General features: G+C 45.8%; 1 protein-coding gene across 1 annotated transcript; it reads left to right on the forward strand.

The window, feature by feature from the left end:
• The first annotated feature begins 1,313 nt into the window (after window positions 1–1,313).
• Window positions 1,314–21,546, forward strand: SSPN (sarcospan). The gene is given in 4 exon segments (XM_027660835.1): window positions 1,314–1,418; window positions 1,453–1,830; window positions 13,186–13,272; window positions 18,199–21,546. Coding segments are annotated over 4 exon segments (924 nt in total). The 5' UTR covers window positions 1,314–1,328; the 3' UTR covers window positions 18,568–21,546.
• Window positions 21,547–21,876: the final 330 nt, after the last annotated feature.

Raw genomic sequence — 21,876 nt, forward strand, 5'->3', positions numbered from 1 at the left:
GCACAGCCCCCAGCACGGGGCTGCTCAGCCCCCACCTCTTCTTTCTCTCTCCTCGCAGAGACCCAGAGTTCCATGTATAACCCTGCAGACTCCAGTCCTGCTGGCACCTCCATGGGTGAGCCCCTAGGGAGCCCCACCAGCATCTGAGAGGCTCTGCCAGGGCTCCCAGTCCTGGATTCAGCTGCAGAATGATTTTTGAGTATTTCAGGAAAAAAACCCACCACTTCTTCAGGTCACAGAATCATAGAATATGCTGAGTTGGAAGGGACCCACAAAGATCATCGAGTCCAACTCCTGGCCCTGCGTAGGACCACCTTCAAGAGTCACACCATGTGCCCAGGAGTATCATCCAAACACTCCTTGAGCTCTGGCAGCCTTGGTGCTGTGCCCACTACCCTGGGGAGCCTGTTCAGTGCCCAACCATCCTCTGGGGTAAGAACCTTTTCCCAGTATCCAGCCTAAACCTCCCCTGACACAACCTCAGGCCATTCTCTCATGTTCTGTCACTGGTCACCACAGAGAAGAGTTCTGTTGGTGTGCTGTCCCCATACAGCAGCATGAGCCAACATATGGGCAAAGTGCAGTGACCACACGTCCACAGTAAGACATCCCTCTATCTGTTAGCTAACATAAACAATCTCCCTGTTATGGATAACTTGCAGTCCTGGGAAAGTGCTCCAAACTCCACCACTACCTGCCCAGAAGCACCGCTCCTCACTGCTGCTCCCTGTCTGCCTCATCATAAAATATGTCTAGCAGTGCTTTTGCAACTTTTGGGAAGACACAGGTTTCCTTTTGGCTCCCCAGGACGTTCATTTGAATTTTTATTTGTGTTAATTCCATACTTACCACACAGGCAGTCAGCTCCCTCCCACTGGGGTGCACCTATTTAATCTGATCAGCGGGTACACGAAACGTGCACGGTGCTGCGTGGGCTCCCCCCCGTTATGCTCTGCCTGCCAGCAATCCCCAGGGGAGCCTTGGCGTGATGAGCTCCTACCTGCCTGCTCCCTGCACAGGCACTGGATTGCTCCCGGCTCCCCGGCGAGACAGATTTCCCTCCTATTCATCAGCTGGCACTGCGGAATTTCTGCCTGCTGTTTGCTTGGCCAGCTCCTCCACAAACACATACACACACACACACACACACACACACACACACACACGCACACACGTGCTCACACCTGTGTAGCCGTGGCACTTCCCATCCTTATCCCTGTGTGCACAGCCAGCCCGGCGCCTGCACGTTGGCAGTGCGCTACCCCCCTCGAATCCCCCTCTTCTCTGGGCTATATGTGGCATTTCGAAGCTATGACAATCTGCTCCAAATGTTTTCCATATTTGTTCAGCCTCCTTGATTCAAATACCAGGAACAACTCAGCCAGCACAAAGCGGAGCTTTGGGGGGCAAAAAAAAAAATAATCACACCCTCATCAGCGCTCGCACACACACAGACACACACACACACACGCACACGCACACGCACGTGAGATCCTAAAGTTCCTCGGCATGGGAAAGCAGGAGAAGAAAGCCCAGTACGGCACGTCCCCGAGTAACCAGACAGGGAAGGCAGCTGAAGGGGAGAAAAGCACCGACTCGAGCAAGACGCAGGAGCCGGCGATGAAGAAGAAGAAGCAGAAGAAAACCAAGGGGGATCCCAAAGCTGGCCAGGAGGAGGAATCCCACACTTGTTGTGGCTGCCGTTTCCCGCTGCTGTTTGCTTTGTTGCAGTTGGCACTAGGCACCTCTGTAACAGTGCTGGGCTTCCTTATGGCAGGCATCAGCTCTTCTCTGCTAGTCAGAGACACTCCATATTGGGCTGGGATAATTGTAAGCATAAAGTCTGTTTCTCCATAAAGTGCCTTTGCCAGCATTAATGCAAGCTGCATGACGCTCCACTTTAGACTAACCAACTGCATGCACAACACCATTTGAGTTATGCTAACTATAAATATTCCTGGGATTAAATGTCTGGGTGTACTTTCCTGAGGAAACTGCTCCTGCAGAATAACACGTTCTTTCGTATTCTTCCCTGCAATACCCAACAGACCTGAAATAAAATACAGGGTTGCTGTTTGACTAGATGTATATATTAGCTTGTGCTTTGCGATGAACTCCTGCCTGGTAATGCTGAAAAAGAAAAATGTTGATTACTTACGCTACCTTCCCTCTTTCCCCACCAAACCATAACCATCAGGTTTTGGGAGTGAGAGCATAACTTTGTAACTCGCAACTTTCAGCTGGGGTGAGGAGAGGAATGGCTGTCTCTTGAGCTTCCTCGCTGTGCTGTGCTGTGCTGGAGAACCGCTGGGATTTAACCCCCTCCCTACCCTCTGCTCCTGATTTACCCCCCACCCTGGGCAGGACAGACTGCACCCAGGTGGGGAGAGGGGGTGTGGGGTCACATATGGTGTGACCCTACTGGCTGGGTGTGCTCGGGGACATGTGGGTTTTGTCCGTGGAGACACAGGATTGTGGTAGTGATGAGCCTGGGATGTGCTGTGGGTGTAATTTAGCATGCAGGTTTTTTCCCTGGTCAGGAAAATATATCCTGAAAGTATATCCTGATGTGTTAGCACAGTTCTGGGTGTTGTTAGACTGTAAAAATTCCCAGCAAATAAATTCATGTTTAGGTACTTAAAATTCCTTGAAGTGGTAAACAGCTATGGGAGCATCTCCTGGGAATCTAATTCCTTGCTAGCTGGATCACCTGAACTGATTGGGGTTTGCTGTATTAATCCTGCTGGGTGACCCTTCAGAGGGTGGAAGGAGCAGGGCCTGAGCTGCCTAAGAAAGAGCTCCTCTTGCTCATCTCATTCTTCATATTTCTCTTCCGATTGAAGGCATCTAAGAGCTTAGTGATGTTTTGTGGGGCAAGAGCCTGTCCCCCAAGATCCTCCTGGGGTTTTCACAGTTACAAACCGGGAGGAATACAGATGGTAAAATAGCTACATGTGACATGCTTGTTCCTCTTGTTTATTTTGGGGATTCTGGAGGTCAGATTATTCCAGGCAGCACTAGTAGTGTCCCAGGTTTGAAATAGCTTTTTCACTGGAAAAGGTGGGAAAAGAGTGAGTTGGGCTGAACTAGTGTACAGCCAGGAATACAAGAAAAGCCATGGAAGTGGCCCCTGGCTCATATGAATGTCATCAGTGCCCCAAGCAGCATCAGTCTGAGACATCCACATATGCCTGATCTCCCTCAGGGAGGCCTGGAAACCCACCAAAGTCACTGCTTTCTGAAAACAGAGCTCTAACCCCTCTCGGTCTTAGCAGCAGCTGCCAGCAGTAGTGATATTTAGATGCCCACACAAGGCAAAGCTCCGTTGCTTTCAGAGTTGCCCCCTGAAAATCAGGCAGAACTTGCCGTGTGCATTCCTGAGCTAATCCCTAACTCAAAGCAAAACTCAGCTCTCAGTTGTGGTGGTGATGTTTTGCATTCACCAGCCGGCCAGGATAACCCCTGGGGGAACTCATCTCCTGGGACTGTGCTGGCTGTGGGGGTCAGGGCTTTGTTTGGTTTGTGTTCCAGGGTGCCCAGGCAGGGCCCCATGGGGAAGGGTGGCTTTACCTATGCTTTGAGTCACATGGTGACTCTCACCTTGGGGACTCTGGTGTGATGGTGAGTCACCAGCACATTCAGGCATGGTTTGATCCCTCCCAGGCTCAAAATGGCTCTTGGTGCCCCCCTGTTTACCCTCAGGGTGATGACAGGGACTGACTGCTGGGGGGCACGTGGCCAGACAGGCTCCTGGGCAACCACACTGCTCTCCTGTACCCTCAGCCCAAAGCAGAAGGGAAAGAGGAGAGTAAAAGGGAAACTTGGTGCTAGAAAGGAGAGGATGAGGTGGTGGTGCAGCCCCAGCAAGAGATCCTGTGTGAAATGCTGGCTGTGGCTGACACATCACTGCAGCAGAGCAAAGCACATCTCTGAGGGGCAAAAGGCAGGACATGGTCCTGCATTTACTTTGTTCCTGTGCTGTGATGTCTTGGAGGTACTCAGTGCCCACTGGGACATTGGATGAAGATGGTCAGATGCTGCTGAGCTGGAGTTTCTGGCTGTGTGGGTCACAGTGTGCTGCTGGTGAGCTGTGATGGGGTGTGTGATGAGGACCAGCCTCTGGAGAACGGGTGGAAACTGGTCTCAGAAGGAGGACCCTTGGCTGGGGACCTACGTTTGGCTGGGTGTCCTATGGGCTGTCTCTTGGGCTGCATGGAGGGAATATAGGTAGGGATAGATGATCCATGTGCTGCTTGAGATCAAACCTTTTGGCAGAAAGTGACTTCCCAGAGCTCGCATATTCACCCAGAAATGAGCAGCAGAGCAGAACGATGTGGTGTAAAATACCAGAGCATATTTGTTTTAGTAGCATCCCACTCAAGTGCTCTTTTTAAAGGACTTGATTAGTATTCAGAATCAAGAACTTAAAAAATCTATTATTGAGACCTTTTTAGCAACATTAGAGATAATGGGTGAAGCTCATTCCTAGTGTTACTCCTTTGGAATTACACCAGGGCGGGATTTGACCCTGCGTCTGTTAATGCAGGATGACAGAAAAATGAAGGAAAATTGCTAATGTGTTAAATAGACCCTGATTGATTGAAAGCTTTTTTTTTTTCTTTTATTAGTGGCAAAATGGTGACACCATTCCTTGCTGAAAATCAAGTGCTTTAGTGCATTACCATGAATGAAAAGGAACTTTATTTAGCAAAGCAGCCGGAGTAAAATGCTGCCGAGGAAAACCAGGCAAGGCAGCATGAATTAAATGGGTTCCAAATCTGACTGTCTCAGTTTGTGAGGGTAGCACAGGACAGGGATTGGATTCACCAGTAAATGTGGCCAGGGATCTGCTGACAGAGAGTCCAAGAGGGTTCCAAGGTGCATCTCAGAACTCCTGCAGAAGGAAAGGGTGCAGCTTGCATTGCATCAGAGGCATTTCACCCTGAAACCCAGTTAAGACCCACTGGTTTAGTCCAAAATCTGTGGGGCATTAGCCAGAAACCAAAGGAAAGGTTTATGGACAGAAAAACCACAGAGCCTACATGATTTACCACTTCTGCTTCAACAGCCTGTTCCCTGTAAAACACCTCTGCCCCATTGCTAGGGACAGGCAAATAAATGCAACTAAAACCAGTGAGGGTGACATTTGTTTCACCTGCCTGTAGCCATTTACAGTGAAGGTGCCCAGGTTTGAAGCAGTTGCCTGGCTCCTCCATGAGACTGTCCTGACCCCAAAACTGCAAGCTGGATCACCCTGGCAGTCTCTTCCTTCTTGCTGTATTGCAGGAGCTTGGACAAACTCTTCACAACTCCACCCATGAGTGCAGGGCTTTATTTTTTTTTCCCCTGTGTCTTGCCACTTACTTGCTGGGTAGCTTTGGGCAAGTTACTTAACCTTGCTGAGGCTTTGTTATTTCCCCTGCAAAGTGGGGTTAATAGTGGCCATCCGTCACCCCTTGCTTTGAGATCCTGGGATGGAAAGTGTTGCAGAAACAGTAGATATTAATGGTGTCCTTCTCATTCTTTTTCATTAGCTTGTGGCCTTTTGACACCCAGAAGAAGAAAAGATGTATTTCTCCTTGAAAAATCTGCTCTTAGATTATTTCCACTGTGATCAAAAGTGGAGAGTATCAGTTTTCACAGGCAAGATCCCTTCCAGCCCTGTTTTGCAGACTCAGGCAGTTAAGAAAGTTACAGAAGTGCTCATCAGAGATGATTATCCAGGGTGTTTATTCTTTCTGTCAGAAAATTATTTTAAATATATATAGAGAGAGATATGTATAGATGTTCATAAAATTGGGACTTTTAAAAAAATATAAAAAACTTGTTCCTCACGTAGCTCAAGGTAGCAACTGTGGCTCAAGCTATCACTGATTTTGTTGCAAAAAGCATCTCAAAAGGTCTGCCTCGGGCTGAGCCCCCAGCCCAGGAGGTTGATGCTTCTCCCTGCTCTGGCCCTTCTCCATCTCCCCAAGTGTTTCCTCAGGCCAGAAGAGCCCTAAACTTTACTCCAGGGGTGGACGTGGCTCGTTGCCTTTTGGGATCAGCATTCAAGCATTGGCTTCCCTGTCTTGGTGGAGTAAGGCTGATGTGGTGCTTTGCTTTGTGGTACAAAAGGCAGGCAGACTTTTAACTGAAAAAGCAATTTAATCAATCTTCATTTACCCGGAGTCAGAAATGTTTATGTCTCTGTAAGTTATCATAATTTCTTTTGAAAAACCTTTAAAAAGACTTAAGGCAAAACCTTCAGCAAAGGAAGCGAATTCTTTGCTTTGAGAAACTCACAGACAAGGATAGGTGAGATGAAGATCCCATGATGGCTGGAAAATCCAGTTGTGAAAGACAGTTTGCAGGAGATAAGGAAAGAGAGAGAGAGAGCATTACATGGCTGGATCAGGGAATGGTGCAAGGTATTTGAACTTTGAAATGGTAGAGGATGGTAACAGGGAGAAACCAGGAGCTGGGATTTTCATCCTGAATGTGGGTACAATGATGTATCTAAGTGTGAAGCCTTCAGAATGTGGTTGTGAGACAGATGCTGAAAGGATGAAGCATTGTATACAGGCACCTGGGGGGAAAAAAGGATAATACTGCGCTATAAAGTGATCTAAGTTAGAAACTGGGGTAAATGTGGCCTGATGATTAGCTGGGGTTGGGTAGACCTGTCCTCCTCTGGGGCAGAAGGGATTTGCTGTGCCTATCAATAATTGGGAAGCATCCTCAGCTAGAGCAAGAGGCAACTGATCCCTTTCCATACTGATATGGGAGATGACTGACTGTTTAAGCCACCCTGAAATGTCTTCTCTTTTAAAGCCTGAAAGGAGAGAGACACTTTCTTGTTAACCTGGCCCCTTGCTGAGTTTTTTTGTTGTTGCTTTTGACAATTGTGGAGGTGGCTTTCAGTGAGGCTTTACTTCCTACACAGCCTCGCTGGATTTTTAACTTTTGCTTGTTATTAGGGAAACCGATTTTTAATAAAAAGTGACACTTAAAACCTGGTGCCATCAAAGCAGGTAGTGGAAATAACAGTCATTCAGGTATCCATTCTTTTATATAGGCTAGCTTCAATTAACCATGGGCAAACATCAAAAGGTTTGAGGGAAGAGCCTGTAAGTTTAGGTATTTAATTGAACCTTCTCCAAAACATATGAAACTCTGGATGGTATCCAACGAGGTATGCTGCCCAAAATATGCAATGGTGAGGTTCCCAGTGCTTGTTTAGAGCTATATATATGTGTAACACCAGAGCTGTATTCTTCAGAGCTCTCTGCCTTTAAATCTCACCGTCTTCTAAAAGGAATTCTGCATTGGTTAACTCAAATCCATACTTTTGTTTTGTCCAGGCATAGAGTGGAAAACTTTGATGGGAGAAAAAAGCGTTTTAATGTTCTGAAAGAATGGTTTGAGAAGGTAACTGCATACCTGAGGTCTGTGTGATACCTGGCCAAGGGCTTGTCTAATCCTGGGCACCTCTGTGGTTTGACCCCTGGTCTGGCTGCAGACTCAAGGGGAAAGAGGGTGGAAATCAGAATTCCTGGCTGGATTACATAATCTAGCAATGAGCAAAACGTGCTAAAAGCCTAGGTAAAATTTGGAGGGGGTGAACCAAACAGTTTTCCTCAGCCTGGGTAGCCTCATGACTATGGAGATGGTGGCTTTCCATCGCTTCCCAGCCACGGACACACCTCACACTACGAGTGGTGCCCAAGTAGCACTCTCGGCCATGCTGCACTTCTCAGTGGGAATGCCTGATTGTATTTTATCTTTTATCCCCTCGGGCGTTTGTTCACCCAGGACTGCATTTCTGATCCAGCAGCAGTAATGGGCTGGAGCTGCAGCTCCTGGCTGTGTAATCTGTCGTAGCCTTTGCTGTGGGAATTCAATCTTGCCTTAGCACAAGTGATGAGCTGTTCTCACTGCTGAGCAACTGACCCAAACAGCAAAGATAATAATGGGAAAATAAGATTCCATTTGATTATGAACGTTCTTGCAGGGTTTTGATGACTTTACAGGATTTAAAAGAAAGTTGTGCATCTGCTTTGGTGTGTTATTGCATGGCTTAAAGGGACCTGTGGTAAAGACATCATTATTTTATTCTGTAGGCGGGGCAGGGATGGACAGTTATTGTGGATTTTATGGCTGTTAAGAGAATGATTTCCTAGATGATGATGGCCTTTGCCTGCAACCACAATATACATGTTTTTCCTTATTATTACAGCTATTTTTTCTAGAAGTAATTTATATGCAACTAGACTGTCTTTAAATTTAACAAGAAGTCTATAAGGGGAAAAAACCCCATTAAGGCACAATACCTCAGTGTGGCAGACTGGCTTCTTTTACATGTGGTAGTGAGACCCAGGCTGACCTGAGGCTGATCAAAGCTGTCAGTGAAAGCTGCCTGCAGCACCACTGACATCTCAGTTTCCTCACAGCTTCCTCAAACCTCATAAAGTGACTGAACTCCAGTGCTGCTGTCTGCAATGGCCTGTACAGATGCCTGACACCAGAGGTGATCCAGGTTTATAATTACAAAGCCAACAGTGACATGTTTTTTCTTGCATCAAAGCTGTGTCCAGTGGGAGTGTTAGATTGGATGGATAACATGGCTTCTCCCAGGGTGTAGACGGGAGCTAAGCTTTACCATATCTGATAAAGTGAGTGAGCCTTCAAGCCAAGTGTCATCTCTGAGGGTGAGCCAGAGACTTCAGAGACACCTTCAAGAGATCATTCTTTACCCTTGTCCCTACAAACAGAAAAATCCACAGTGTCTTGAAGTGAGCAACTATAAAATAACTTGTCCATAATGGAAACTTTTTCCTGATTCTACTAACAACAGTTTTCCCCTGAAGTTTGAGTTTGCATTCTTATTAAACAAGAGGAGTCCCCCTGTGGGTCTCAGCAATGCTGTGTGGCTTTGCACTGTGTATATTTTCATTGTCCTCCAGCAGGTCTGCTTTCTGTCCCTAAAGGTTGCTCCAGGAGTTCTTGCTAACAAGCCCCCATATAAAGAGCAGATGAGCTATACTGTGTCTTTTGAGTGTTTGCAGCATCTGTCTTGTGATGTGGCTTAGACCCAAGATGCTCCTTTGAAGCAGGTTTTTGCCTCCTTCCTTAATTTCTTGGTGGATGTTTCCAGCTCTCTGGCTTTACCAGCCTCACATGCCAAGGTTTTCAAGGTGCTCTGGGTAGGAGGTACTTTGCTACAGAAAACCATTTATTCTACTTTTGGGCTATATCTGTAGCAATAACAAAAGGAAAACTAGTTTCACAGCGTATAAGGGAGAGATGGAGACAGATTAGAGCAATCTGTGGTTTTGAAATCTGTCGGAATAAAAGCAAACCACGTTAATATGTCGCTGTGCAAAGATAATGAATGCAAACTACACCAGAAATTTGTGCCCTACATGTTCCTATTTCCCCCAATTACACACCATACACAACCATCTTCATCACTGCCATGGGGGGTCCTGGTGCTGCTCATACACCTTGTGCTCAGTCCTTGCAGGACCAGATGTGAGTGAGCAAGGATCCTCCCAGGTAAATCTGCTGGGTCTCACTCCTAAATTTGGTCCCGTTCCTGATGAAATCTATAAGAACTCGATTCAGTTCTCATAACAACAGGCTCTTGCCCTCTTTGGGGAGGGAACAACCTGGAAAATTTCTAACTCTGTTTTGATTGTGGGCTAAAAATCAAACATTCTTAAGTCACTTTTGAACCCTGAGGTATTCTTGCCCAATGGAAGGAATATCTACTGCTTCCCACAAAAAAAGAAATAGTATTAAAAATTTTGTACAGCATAAACTTTTCAGTTTTTCAGCCAGCACTAGTAAATAGCTGTTTTCCCTGAGTTGTGACCTGGGGGATTTCACAGGTTATGCCTTAAGCAAAATTAAATCCTTACCTTTCCTAAATAATTCTGTATCACATTTGGGTCTTTTTCTAGACAGCACTTCCCTAAAATTAAATTCTTTCCTTGGATAACCTTTCCCATCACTACCCATTCAGCAAAGGGTGTGTTAGTCTATATGGAAATTTTGAAACAGGATCTTGAAATAAACCTGAGTCGAAATTCGCTCAGCATAGAAATGCAGATTTCCAGATTTCTAGATAAGGGTTTGCCGAAGCTGATCTAATTAACTGCCTGTCCTGCAGGTCTCACAGAATCCATTTTATCTGTGTAACAAATGCACATCGATTGGTGGCAAGCACATGCTAAAACAAGTTCAATTGTGTTTTGTGTTGTGTGCTTAGTCAATAAGGCATAGGAAAAGTTTGCTCCACACTGGGATATTGCAGTGGCTATTGAAGGACTAGTATGCAGGATTACCTAATGCTACTTAGCAATCAGCATCAACAGCATCCATAATGTGCCTGAAGCTGTTTTAGTCACTTAGCAAGTCCTAAAAAATATTTACCAGGAGGATTTTTATAGTTATTCTGTTGCACTTCACAGGTATAATTCAAAACTGATCTATTAATAATGTATAAAATAGAAGCATAAAGCTGTTTCCTATATAAATGTTCCATACTTTGGTTTCCTCCAAGGAGTGAATTTGCCTTTAAAGAACTGAAATGTAAAACATATGTGAGTCATAATTCTCAGCAACATTATTTTTTACCACCACTTATAAAAAATACACATCTATGGTTTAAAAAAAGTATTGCTATATTGTTATAAAAGAAATACTTAAGCCTTCTGAAATATCCTGGCCAACACTTGCCAGAATCCTGACCCAGTGTAATCTTTTATAAATACGTCTCTACACATGTGCCTCTTCAAGTATCCCTGAGTATGTTATTTAAATCCCAGAGGAACTTTAGAAAGCACATGTAGGAATAGAAATCCTTTTAAACGATGGCCTTTTGTATGGGAAGCTCTTTGAATAGGGAGGTCTGATCCTGCCGCACTGGAAGCTGGCAGGGGTTTTGCAAAAGTTGTACGAGGCATTTGATGGCAGAGAGAAAATTCCACCACTGGTATCTGACTGTGCCCTCAGAAATAAGTGCAGCTCTGTCATCTGTCTGTGGTTTAATGGGAACTGGAGCGAAGGAGTGGGAATAGTCCCATGATGTCTCACGGGAGTAACCTGGAGGCAAATCTGGCCCTCAGTCCATACAAGTGTAAATGCCCACTAGTGTGGCTGAAGCAAAGCAAATTTGATTTATTGCTCATAACAAGATCCTTCAGCACCAGGTCCTGAAAATGCTTAGGCCCAGCTTTGACGTGAGAAGCCCCTTTGATTTCTCGTGCATTTGGGGGATGTGACGTTAAGTGAGTGTATTTAAGCATTATTTATTTTAGTTCTTGCTGCAGGTTCTTTCCTTCAGCCACCACTGCCACTGGGGGAGTTCATCATTTGGATATTACTAGAGATAGGATCTCCTTAAGATTTAAGTGTTATGGGCATGTTAATTCAATTAAAAGATTAATATACAGTGCAAAAGACCAAGGACATAGGCAATTAATCCTGAGAAATAAAACATGGTTGAGTCAGATAGAACCACTACAGGGCAAAAAAAAAAACCAGCACTGAGGGACCTTTGACAAGAAAGGTTGTTTTTTCCCCCGACAACCCTGTCAGCCACGGCTGTCAACAATAAAAAGAAAGAAACAAATAAATTGGAGGCAGTGTGTAAGTCACAGGACCAGAATATAAATACACATGACATGGAAAGGAGTAAATAATACTGATGCTTTCTTTAGAAATGTTCTCGGGCAATACTTCCTATTCATGTCCTACTGAAATGACATGAAATAAAACTTTATGGAGAAAAGTGTTATTAATCACACAGGTTCTTGAGGGAACAGCTCTCTGTGTGTTGAGAGTTACTCTTCCTTTGCAGGGTTGCTGTTTTGGGCTTACACCAGCAATCCAGGCACCAAAGGTTTGGTATTTTGTACATCAGATCATGAAAGGGATGTGTTTAGCTGTTGCTGTCTAAAAGCACAGCTGTGCATTTTTCACTGTAGGTCAAGCAGTCCCCTATGGAGCTGGAAATCTGGAAGTGCACAGCACATGCAGTGAGCAGGTGGGGATGGGGCTGGGACAGAGGCCTGCAGTCCATGGCATAGCCCCACCTGGGTCTGGCCCGAGAGGGCAGATCCCATTCCTCTGGGAGGAAAGCAGAAAGTCTCAAATTAGTAAGTCTTCCAAACTCCCAGAGTAAAATGAAGGGGATAGAAAAATATAGAATCTTGGTGTAGTCGCTGAGAATTTAATAGCATTTATAACCAAGATGCTCCTAATATAACAGAATCACAGAATCTGCTGAGGGCCCCACAAGGATTGAGTCCAACCCTTTGCCTTGCACAGGCCCATCCCCAAGAGTCACACCATGGCCTGAGATCGTCGTCCAAACACTCCTTGAGCTCTGTCAGCCTTGGTGCTGTGCCCACTGCCCTGGGGAGCCTGGTCAGTGCCCAGCCACCCTCTGGGGAAAGAATCTCTTTCTAATATCCAACCTAAGGGTTCCCTGACACAACCTCAGGTCACTTGACTGGAGTGCTCAGAACAGTAGGGGTACCGTGTGTCCCCCCCATTTTTAAGCAAATCATATTTATTGTGGTAGCTCCCCAGAGCAGGATCTTCCCTCCTTACCTGGCTGGAAAATGCCTACCCGTGAGCATCTGCTTCTGCAAATAAATCCAAAATTAATAACAAAGACAGCTAAATGAATAATAAAGTGCATAAATACTTTTCCATTAATGTTAACCTTCAGCAATTACTGCCACGGGGCTAAAACACAGTTTCAGATTGCAGGGGAGATAGATGTCTTGTAAGTAAGGTGTCCACTCTAGGAAAGGGTGAAAACCTCTGCTTTAAACTCTGCTGCCTCATATCCAGCAGCAGTTTTGGTTAGTGATTTACAGCTTGCACTGGTGACATAAAAACCCTGTCAGCACCCAGAGGTACATAGGGTGGTGCTCTTTGGGCTTGCAAGCCTTCATAAGCCTTTTGCTCTTTTTTGATAGTTAGTTGTACGGACAAAAACTCGACAAACATCCTAGAGGCTATTGCTGGGCTGTGTCTTTGATGACTTTGCTTCCATGCTACTTCTTGAATTATGGCCCTGCTACACAGAAAGGTGTTTTGGCTTGGGGGAAAAAAAAAAAGTATTTTTGTGTTTTGTAGGTTTTTTGGTTTTTTTTAACCTTGGCACATTTTATATCTTTTCCCTTGTAGGTCTGTCTGGTGTCCCTAGTGGGATTTGTTATGCTTTGTATTTCATACCAACCCGATGAGAAGACGTGTGTGCAGTTCACAGTAAAGGTACCTTGACTTTTTCTGAACACTTTTTTGTTTCTTATGTCATTAAATATAATCAGAACAGTTGGTGCAGGGGATATTTTTAAGACCACAGGAAACGAAGTGAGAATGCACCTGAAATGCAAGAATGGTTTTCTGTTACTTTCCAGGCAGCCAAGGAAGAAACTGTAGCCTATAAAGGGGAAACTCTAATAACAAACATTTCAAATCAGAACAAGATACTATGTTATTTGCTATTTTCTGGAATTTCAAGGAAATTCAGATTCACAGAATTGGAATAATCTGGGAAGTGTTCAGTGAAAGATTGAGAATTTAAGTAGATTAAGTAGAGATAGTGAGCAGAGTAAGAAGTAGTGTGGCATAATATGCATCCACTTAAATCAAGTTTTAATTTTTAATGGGAGAGTACTAGGAAAGCTCGGGGACATGCATTCTCCCACAAAGCAAATTCCCATCTGAGCATTTCAAGAGAGGTGCAGAAACTATGCACCACACCCTGCCTTTGCTTCCAAAACTGCTTTGCTGATGCTGGTAAGCGACTAGAAGAGCAAGGCTGAGAATGCTTGTTTTTAACACCATTTTTTCTGGACTATTTTTCCTTATCAAAGTAATTTTCAAGGCTGTTAATATTTTGCAGACACATAATAACCGAGAAAAATACCGACACAAGCAGCACAAAATAACAGTCATTATTAGCCGAGAAAGGCAGAAGGAAACAAAATGCAAGGAGCAACTTTTCCAATCCTGGCACCCATCCTCCCTTACGAATTAGACACCGGTGCATCTTTTGTGACTTTCTCAAGCTTCTCCCATACTTACATAAAGAAAGGGAGAAGAAGAACAATTGTTTCTGCCCTTTGACTGCCTTTGCATTCTCGCCCTGTCACCTTTACACCCCCAAGCTGAATATTACGGCTGCCCAGGGAGCTGCTGGGCTGGGCGGGAGCTGCCACACCAGGCTTTTTATTGCCTGCCCTGCGGCATTAAATTGAACTTGGCATCCAGGCAGGAAGGGAGTCATCCCTCGTTTCGGGAACGGCGTGTCGGGCTGGGCAGCCTGGGTGTCTCTGCCACCCCTAGCAACACCGCCCACCCTGACAGGGAGGAGTGTGAGCCATCGCTCCCCCCGTAAGAAAATAAACGTTTTTAAATTGCTCCCCAGGTGATGTAAAAGTGGGCCACTCCTCATGACCTGGCAGAATTAGAGCTAAAATCCCTCTTGAAAGACTTTTGGGTCTGTCAATAGCCCCCCATAGCATCCTCCACCCCAGAATCTCCCTTCCCAGCATCTCCTATTGCAGCATGACACAGCACTCCTTCATTGTCGGACTGTTCGCCTCTCCTGTCCCATGTGCCCTCTGGGAGCTGTTGTCCCACAGTGCCTCTCAAGACAAATGGCTTCTGGCTTCAGGGCATTTTAGGTATTTTAACAAGGTAGGAGCTAAAAGTCTGCTCCAGGGTTTTGATCACATAGGACTCATCTACATCTCCAGTATCACTTCTCAAATCTTCAAATGTGAGTTAAAAGCTGTCTCTGAACTTAAAAACCAACATTAGCTATTTCTCCACTAGGCTGAGGATGTAAGATTACAATCATGAGACAAAGCCAATTGTTCAATGGATTGTTCTCTCCTCCTTGGGGGCCTGATGCTCCATCTAGCACCAAGTTCAGACCTATCTGTTCTGACTGTCCTTCTGGGGACTTTTTCCCCAGCCCAAGTCCTCACACTGGTGGCTGGTTCCCACCAAAGCTGCATACAGCTGCCAAGCACCATCCTGCAAGGAAATCTTGGCTGGGTTTCCCTGGAGTGCAATAAGCACCCCAAAATCCCAAGGATCACTTGGGAAGAGGATCACATACATACTGGCCTGGGGATTTTAGTCAACTCTCAAGGTGACCCTATGGCCACTGCGAGTGACTCCCTTGGGGTGGAACACAGGAGGAGACCTGTGCTGTCCTCTGTGCCTTCCTCCCTCTTGACAGCTGCTTCTTTCATTTCACACTTGCATGAGACCTGGATCCTGTTAAAAGAAGGGGGTGTGAGAACTGCTTTTGGCAGAAATCCCTTCCTGAGTCTCCTGTGGGTAGCCACAGCACCTTGTGAGGAGGGGAGACCCCCCCCCAAAGAGAGGGTGGATTTGCCCTTCGGGGGGACAACAGGGTCACAGAGGAAAATCTGGACACATCTTGTGGACTTCCTGGGCTGTGTGCTAATATCTGCCTGTGGTCCTCATCACAGCATCTGCCACAGTAGCGTGACGCCCTCTGCTCCTGCCCACCCAGCCCCACAGCTCATGCCGTGACACACCACGGTTCCTGTTCCCTGCACAGCCTTGTGCCTGAGCCACCACTACCACCTTCAAAAGGAGTCCCCTGATCCACATCTGCAAACCTCCTCCCTCCACCTCTGATAACTGTGAGAAGCCTTTTCCATAAGGAACTCGATCCGTCTTAGATTAGTTGATTCTTTTAGCCATGAAGCAAAACTACTGCCGGTAAATGTTGCTAAAATGTCTCTTCCTCATATGAGGAACCTGAAGAAGGATGAGCTGCCATGCTCTGACCTCGTCATACACTGTCTGTGCCCGCTTCCCTTTTCTCCTTCTATTTAAGCAGCAATCACAGTGCCTGTTTCTCTGAGGCTCTTGAAAACCAGTTTTCCAGTGGCAAGTTCTGGTTCCTGGGCAGAGCCCACCATGCAGTAGTATTTGTGATGTTGAAGTTGCCTCCCGGTCTGGCATGTGATTAATCTGCTGATGGGATCTCAGCACTCACTGTCTTGTGCTCCCTCACAGGCACTGTTTGCATTTGCTTCACCTTTGATATTTGGAAATGTGTTCATTTTCAGCAGCTCACAGAGAGATTCCTCTGCAAACATCTTGTGAGAATAATAAGCTATTTGGAAATTGCCCTGTGTCCCCCACGCATCTCTGTTTGCCTCTGAGGATTACTGTAAGAGCTGCCTGTGCATTTGGATGCTGAGATTTCCTTCCTTTTAGGAACACAACAGGCAGACTCTCGCTGACTCTACCTGGAGCACGGCTTAGGCTGTGGATTCCATACTGTTGTGTCCTGACTTTGGATAGAAGCTGGCAGCTAAATGAAATACCTGCCAAGGGAGAATCAGGCACATTGTGTAGTCTTGGCTTGGTATCTCATTTATTAGGGAGGCCTGATTCTGTCTTCTGCTGGGACGAATCCAGGGACTTCCAACCAGCCCACTAGGACTTCTACATCACAGAACAACCAACATGTTTCCCCATTTTCTGTTTTCCCCAACAAACACATTTGCACCATCTTTTAAAATAATGCCATTGGCTTATGAATTGCCACATCTTTGTTTGGAGGGGGTTACATCAGTCAGTACCACTCCATCTTCTGTGAGCTTTACAATTGGAGGTGGCCTCATTTTCTGGTTTCACCTTTCCCATGGACCTTTGCCTCGAAAGCTGCAGGGGTAAAGTAATTGCATTTAATAAGAGCCACCCTCATTTTGAAGCTACCCTTGGTTTAAGGCTCCAGGGGAAGTCATTAGATTGAATAGTAACCAAGTCTTGGAGACTAAGATCTTTCTGTAAGAATTCAGTGATATGAGGAGAAAAATGTATATAGTGCTTCAGGACCTGCAATAAGCCCAAATACTATTTTTTTTTCAAGCTGGCAACTGAATAGAAGATTGATTCACACTGTAGATATAAGACAAATGCACCAGGAGTGTGAATTTTATCAAGACATACATACTTGGAGCTTCAAGGTCATAAAAAATGCTTTTATATTGATATTTTGCTTGCGGTATTGAGGTTAAGAGAGAGAGAGAGAGAAGCCGCTGTTTAAAATAACAGATTCCCAACCATGCCATGTGTCTGACAGATAAGACGCCAAGAAAAATAAATGTTTTTACAGTGCTGAACAGAACCAAAAAACGCTATTTTGGCTCAACACAGAATATGATTTTAATATACGTTCACACATACTTTGCATGCAGTGCAGCAACTACCAGTTCCAGCTATCAAAAGCAAGGGAAGTCCATATGTGCTGGTATCCAAAACTCTCAGGTGCATCCCGGAGTGTCAAAGGCTCTGAGTTGCTGCCAATTTCTGTGTATTTGTGGGGGTGGACTCTGCAGAGCTACTCTTGGTAAAAACCGCCCTATTTTCAAGCTGCCACAGTTTTAAGGAGCAGTGGAGGTCACGAGCAGACCCTTGTCCTCCTCATGCTGAAGCAACGGGAAATGAAAGGTGCTCACTGCTCCTTCACGCCTGTGAAAGATTTCTCCACATTTATGGGGCAACTTTTGGAAGGAGGTTGGGCATAGCACTTTCCTGTGGAGATTGGCATTCCTGTTCCACAGCAGGGCCTGGGAAGCTAGTAGGCTGGCTGCCTTCACCAGGCCATGAGCGGGAGATTAACCACCTTGCTTGCCTGATTTGCAAGTATAAATCAGATTTGTTTGGGCATGCAAACCCAGAGATGGGAATAACACATGAGCAAAGTTTCAGAAACACCTACTGCTCAGCACAGCCTGGGATAAGATGTCAGCCCCAGCCTCAGTCTGCTCAGCTCTGCTTCAAGGCAACTGCACTAATTTATTTCAGCTAATGACTATGAGTCTCATCAATGCAGGTGCAATGGTAGAGGAAGTTGTTCCCTCTCTCTCTACAGCTTCTGGCTGTATAGAGACACCAGTTTCTTGGTCTCAAAATTGTGAGGCAATACTCATATAAAATATACAAGGCATAATTACTAGTTCTTGAGTTGACCTGCTGAACTTGGCATCATAAGCTGTCTTGAAGCACCCAATTTCTAGATAGTCCATTGGATGCATGCATTCCCTGCAAAGTACATGTACATGCATTCCTTGTGCATCCCTCAGCCTCTGTGCAGCTGGAAAAAGTGCTTTCATCTTCTTGTTTTTCCCTTTCTTTCAGCTGATGTATTTTCTCCTGAGCGCCCTGGGGCTGGTTGCCTGTGTTTTGGCGGTGGCTTTTGCAGCGCACCACTATCTGCAGATGACAAAATTTACCTGCGACACCGTCCTCGAGTCCTGCCAGTGCAAACTGGACACTCTGGATCCCCTGGGTAGGACCTTCACCTACCAGGATGCAGCTGACTGTGACAGCCTTACCAGCATGCTTAACCTGTACCTGCTCCTGCAGATGGCCCTCAACCTGGTGGCAGCCCTGGTGTGCCTCCTGACGTGCTTCGTGATGTGGAAACACAGATACCAGGTCTTCTATGTGGGCGTTCGCTTCCACCCTCTGACTGCTGCTGCTGAAGGCCAGAAGCAGCAAGTGTAGGGTCTGGGCTGGCAGAGGGTTGCGACCAGGGAATGGGAGATGTCCATGTGCTGCCATCATGGACTCTGCGGATGGATGAGTGTTTGTAAGGCTCCTGACAAGGAAAAACCTTCATGCAGTTTTAATCAATATATTTTTCAATAGTTTTAAGAGCATTTCATATGGCTGCTCTGGCAAAAAGGTCTCTTGTGAGACTGTGTTGAGGTCACGAAGTCCTAAAGATGCAGCTGTACAAATAATCACCAAAGAGGATCTTTAATAGCCATAGATAAAATCATTAGGAACTCATCTGCAGAGCTACAGCCATTGCAAAATAGGGTCCGTTTCCCTCTTACCTTCAGAGAAGCTACACCAGTTTCCACCAGATAAGGATCTGATCCAAACTGCTTAATTATAACTATGCTGATCATGCTTAGGGAATATATCACATCTCGATGCTCCGGGTATAATCCACACTAATGTGATGGGAATTTAGCATTTGGAAATGTAATAAGGGAGGTCAAAACCTCTTCAAATAAGGTTGAGACCAACAGGAAAGTGAATATATTGATGGCTGCCATATAAAATATACATAAGACTTTTCAGAGTAACTAATTTTATAGGTTACCTAACCCAGTTACTAATAAACAACAATATGGGTGAATTGACTAATGGTGATTGGGTGGGCCCTGCTTGAGACCCCAGATAGATTCCTGAAGTGTGGGAGGAAAGATCAGTTTAAGGAACCTCGAGTTGCACTCCTAAATTGGAGGACCCCAAATCACTAATCACGTTGAAAATTACGTTGACCTTGATGTAATGGCAGGCTCACAAACCCGGATTTTAGCCAGTTCCACCAATTATACTCCAGGCACAAAAGGCCAAATGCATTTTTGGTGTAACTCCTCTGAAGACAATCAGCTTTACACACCAGCAGTGGAGTTGGGCCAACAGCCCTGAGAGACATATTCCTGCAACAATGAATGTTTTTAAAATGGGGTGGAGGGAGGGAAGCAAGAAGAGACTGCCAGTCTCCCAAAGACATGGTCTATAATCATGAGGGCAAAAGAATAATGATTTCTTAATGACTATAGAAAAACAAAGCACCTTCAAACAGTGCTTTTTCACCCTGAAAGTGCAGCACTAGAAGTGCTTTACTTCTTATTAGCCTTATACCAAGATGACTATATTGGTTTGTCCCTTGAACTGTCATTTCCACTTGCACAGCATGGACATCTAATTTAGGAGCAATTCTGAATTGGCAGCATTTTGTACTGCCTGCTGATATATATTCATGCAAGAGCAAGACAGCTGGTGCTCACATCCTGCCATGATTAGGGATTTCCCAATCCTGGCTGGAGCAAGGGTATCTCTGAGGTGGGGTGGAGCAATCACACACCAGAAAAACTGTGCCATAATCATTAGCAAGGATGAAGAAAATGAAAATTATATAAGGCTTCAAAGGAGAAAAAACCCTTTCTGTTTCTGCAGCAAAAATAGCCATCAGGAAGTCAAAAATCCAGTTGTCTGGCAAAACCTAGTTGTCTAAGGAGCTCTAATCCTACCCAAAAACTCTCTTCTATACGGTGATCACACATCATCCCAGGGATAGACCAGCATACCTCCAGGGGCAGAAGATCACAGTGTAAAGTCTCACCTGGAACTCTGTTGGATGTGTGGGCTCTAGTTTTTGTCATGGAAAGTGCTTCCAGAGTAGACACATCATCACCAAGATGCTCTCTGCCAGCCTCAAAGCCAGGAGCTTCAGAAGATGAAAGTTTTTGATATCAGCTTCCAAATGCCCTTTTTTTATGTGCCTAAAAGTAACAATCACTCATAAGCCTGACTGCAGGGCACATTTGCAAGGGTGCCTGCACATCGCCACCCATCTGAAGTCCTCAGCCTGGCTCCCAGGCATGCTCAGGGCAAGCAGTGGAGCCTGCAGGTGGGTTGGTGATGCAAGACTCGTGTGCCGGCATCGGTGGGGTCATCCATGTGGGATATCACAGGAACCAGCCCATCTACCACAGCTCTGGTGGGACGTGCTGCCAGCACAGCCCTTGTGGACCTGTGCCAGGACCAACCTCCTGTATGAGATGGGTACATAGGGCAGGCTCTCACCTGCTGCTTGTACTCAGGTGTTGGTTTGTCCCCCATCCCTCACACAACTTCAGCCATGCTCTCTGTGGAAGTGTAGGGCGGAGGATATACCTTCCCACCTACACAACCCTTGGTGCACCTGCCCCTCCCTCCAGCCAAAGATGTGGGTGCTTCTCATCCCAAAGAAGATAACAAGAAAGGGATCAAAGGGAGGCTGAATGACAGCTGAGCTTTGGGGCTCCCTCCCCCCCTCACCACTGTGCACTCTGTCCCTGCGGCTGGCAAAGCAAGGAGAAGGCTCTCCTGGCAGAGCAGGGCATGCTTCCCACCCTGCCCATCCCAAATGTGCCTTATGTTCACAACACAGCTTGGTGTGCAGCACTGTAGCTGAGGCTGTGCTCAGTGCAGGCTGGCAGCCCGAGCTGTTGTGGCAGACGGCTGGTCAGCCCTGGCCCAGCGGCATTTCCACCAGAGCCGGCCTTTTGTCCCCTTAATCCTTTGACCTCTGTCTCACCCACGTTTTCACTCCCTGTCTCCCACCACCTCCCAGGTGCTGGGCTCCCAGAGAGGCTGGGCTCACGTTTCCTGATCTTTGCCTGCTCACCTCTGGGCTTAAATTTGCTGGGACTGTTCTGGGGCACAGAAGACACCGCGGGGATGATCCCAGAGCCACTGCAAATGCCTTCAGCAGGGGGGTGGGGGAGAGAAGGGAGATGTGGATAAAAGAGGCTGCTCCACTTAACAATCTGTGCACCTCCATATCAGCACTCCCTCCATGGGTTCACTAATCAGCACGATGCAACTTAACCCTTTGCTCTGGAAGAAAGCAATATTCATCATGTATTCTGTTGGCATTTTATATGCTTAATGAATAAATGTGGGGCATTTTGATCTAGCAAAGATTAACTTCTTTATTTCCTCTTTATATGTATCTCAAGAGCATAAAATCAAAACAGGAGGAATGGGGAAATGGACAAGGGAGCTTTTGGAACTGGTTTTCCCCTAGGTATTATATTGCAACATATATTTTGCTTGGATCGAATATTTCAGAAAGTATTAATTAAAGGATTTTCACAGTATATCCAGACACCTCCCAGCCTTTTCCTGGTGTCAGAATCCACATAGATTGCACCAGGAGAAAGCCTGGGACTAAAAGGACTTGGAAAGGACAGAGATGTTGAAGAAGAAAACCTTTTTTTAAGCCTTGGAAATTTATTTTCTAGGTGAATT

The sequence above is a fragment of the Corapipo altera genome, unplaced genomic scaffold, assembly GCF_003945725.1.
Source record: "Corapipo altera isolate COAL_440 unplaced genomic scaffold, ASM394572v1 239, whole genome shotgun sequence".
Lineage (NCBI taxonomy): Eukaryota > Metazoa > Chordata > Aves > Passeriformes > Pipridae > Corapipo > Corapipo altera.